Source organism: Poecilia reticulata, linkage group LG17 (genome assembly GCF_000633615.1).
Source record: "Poecilia reticulata strain Guanapo linkage group LG17, Guppy_female_1.0+MT, whole genome shotgun sequence".
NCBI lineage: Eukaryota > Metazoa > Chordata > Actinopteri > Cyprinodontiformes > Poeciliidae > Poecilia > Poecilia reticulata.
In genome coordinates, this window is record NC_024347.1 from 814,438 (window position 1) to 817,546 (window position 3,109).

The 3,109-nt window shown below is 38.4% G+C and overlaps 1 protein-coding gene across 1 annotated transcript in view; it reads right to left on the minus strand.

Moving 5' to 3' along the window:
• The window catches only part of LOC103479184 (serine/threonine-protein kinase OSR1-like), a 16,065-nt gene extending 13,241 nt beyond the window's left edge, over positions 1-2,824 (minus strand). Inside the window, exon 1 of the mRNA XM_017309854.1 lies at positions 2,767-2,824. Coding sequence (XP_017165343.1) covers positions 2,767-2,824 — 58 coding nt within the window. The remainder of the gene's footprint in view (positions 1-2,766) is intronic.
• Positions 2,825-3,109: the final 285 nt, after the last annotated feature.

A 3,109-nucleotide genomic window follows, 5' to 3' on the forward strand; every position in this document is an offset into this window, starting at 1 on the left:
AAAAAAAAAAAAAAAGCACATTTTTGTCTTTTTCCCCTCATCATTAAAGTTCACAATAAAACTCTACATGTCCAACAGCTGCAGCGTCTGCACCAGTATTGGTGGATCCCTAAATGGTTWAGGTGCCTCTAATGTTACATCATTCTTTCAATTTAAAGGAAACGCTTAGTCATGACTTAAATATGCAGCATTTCTAATCTCAGGTGTTAAATAAATAAACGGTCAAGCAAGATTTGAAGAACTCCAGAGGCTGATTGTGTGTGTGAATATTTCCAAAGACATATTTTACACAGTCTTTAAATACATGATATTTAAAGACTGAAACTGGTTCTGTGATCTTTGCACATATTCACAACAGAGGACATTTGTAACCAGTGGAGTAAAACAGCAGCCTGAGACGTGGGAAAAACTTGCACACTGATGGTATTAGTGGTATGTGAGGAAACAGACAGGCCTGTTCTTGCTTGTTTCATGAGCGCAGGCTCACACACTTCTCTCTTTGAAATGAGGTTTAAGTTGTAGCTCTTCTTTGTCACCTTTTATTGTTGGCTTTAACATACTTACAAATATTTTTCWATGATTAACTGTCTTTGTGGTGTGTTTTCTTTCGAGYATTAAATAGTTGCTGAATACTTTATGAGATAARGGTCACTCTGTGTTGATAGTAAATACTGTGCAACACTTTAATGTGAATGTCAGAAAACAGTTCAAACCTTAGCAGTACTATCAACATAAGGTTTATAACACAAGCAGAAAATCCTCAGTTAGCACAAACATTTAAAAAATGAAAATGTACAGGTTTGTGGAAAAAGTGTTTTATTTRTTTATTTACTTATTTATTTATTTTGCACTTAAATATTTCAGGTAATCAAACTAGCGTTAATATCACACAGAAATACCCAGAATAAACATAAATGAAGATTTAACCTTGTGTGAACCTATCCAGACGTTACTATCCTGGCAAAATTATTCCAGGAATGCATCAGCGACTCATTGAGGAAGTAAGAGAAGAACGTCACCTCTGCAGGTCGCAAATGCCTCAGTTAAGACATTTAACTGAGGCATTTGACTTAAGATGTTTTGTCTTAAGACAAAACATGTTTAGTCAACATGTTTTGGACATGTTGACTTAAGACACAAGGGTGTCTTAAGACACCAACATGTCTTAAGACAAAAAATGTTTAGTCAAACATTTGTTGACCAAAAAGAAAACAAATGCCTGTCACATTTGTAAAGACAAAAGAAAGCTACTTCAGGGGAAACATTGTCTGGACTTTTGAGAGATGAAACGACAGTGGAACATGAGGAAAACTGTGTCTTGTTGCCTCTGGGTCCGAAAGCTGTTTGGTTTCCGGATCGATACAGTGCAAATGTTAACTGCACTAATGGAAATTACTGCACATTAATAGGTAGTCCTATAAACCAGGGTATGAACTGATGATATCAAATGATAATAGGTTTAAAACGTCCATTGGCCAATAGCTCCATGTTATTCCCGCAAAAACGAAATTACTATAGCTTCATTGTTTTCAGATACTTGAGTGTTTTTTATATTCTTAAAAATCCTAAAATGTTATTACAACTCACMCAATATGGGTCTATAACTCATATATACCGTGCAATATTTGCAAAAACACGGATTCATAAAAAACCCCCACAAAAAAAACATTAAAGAATGAAAAAATACAAASACATGCTGGTAACAGTTTGATGGTGCTGGAGCTGCTTTGCGGCTGCAGGCCCTGGATGAAACACCCAAACTGATGGAACCGTCTTTTATTGGATCGTTGTCTGGTTTACTTTAGACAATGATCTGAAGCAAACCAGCAAATCCAGCTCTGACTGGTTCAAACTAATGAAATGAATGGTTTTGAAGTGGCTTAGTCAACTTCTAGGCCAGGAGCAGATTGATTTAACTAGCACCTTTGAATCACTTGAAAGCTGCATTTAGTATCTAACCAGCTTATCTTTGTCAGACATTAACATTTATTTAGTGATCCAAAACATTTGTGACAAAAGCTCAACCAGAGTAGCTTTGTACGGGGCCACATGAATTTCTACAGCACTGTGTTACATGATCAAATTACTTTTAATGAAAGCAGCTTCATGCCAACTAGCTCATCATGTACCTTCAAAACAACCGTAGTTTCTTATTTTCCACATGATGACTTGTGTTTAACAAAAAGCTGAATTTGTCTTTTCAATGCATATGGGAAATATATATATATATTACCTGACTCTCATCCAGCTAATGGGCAGCATCAGGTGTGGGAAAACTCAAGTCACTTTTTCTAGCATCTTACTTATACTTCTGTGGTTTTAAGGCTTTTCAAAACCTTCGATATGCTGTGTACTGTGGTTTTACTGGAGGGATGGTTGGGGAGGGGGAGCCTTGTTGGGTACCGTCCGGAAGCTCTCCACCGCTGACAGTGCGCTGAGGGTAAGCCAGGTCTGAAAGAGAAGTGCTGAGAGCTACAGGAGCCTCTGCGCTACACCAACTGCACCGTTATTATCCCACCAAGGCAAAAGCTGCTAGCAAATGGGCGCGGCCGATGCGTGAGACGGGCTCCAGTCCCGGCCAGTTGACCCTTTTTCCCACTCAYGTCTTCCTCCTCGCCCACTGTCCTGCCACTTCACTACAAAACAAAGGCCACTAGACCCGAAAAAAATCATTTAAAGAATGGTTAACAAAACAGTACACTAGCAAAATAGGAAGCAAAGACTTCACCTGTCCTATTCATTAGTCAAACATCCTCAAAAAGACACTCTCAACTATGTGGCTGGCATAGAGCCAGTTGTACTTGTAGCTATAAAGCTYCTCCATTCAGACTATCTGGATATGTTTACTTTGTGTTCAAAGGAGGGGTGGGTGTGCACGTTAAATTCACTAGCCCCAGGCTCCAACAGGGATTGAGATATGGGTTTTCACTATCTCTACAAGGTTGTGGGTGTTTCTTCCATCCCCATTCATTCTTTGTCTGCCTCTGGAGACCATCACAGGGTGTCCTGTTCTCACATACAAGATTATGAAAAGAAAGTAACTTTTTTTTCCAAAGGCAGGTTCAGAAAGCATAAATAAACAATAAAAAACAAAACTTTGCAACAAGGT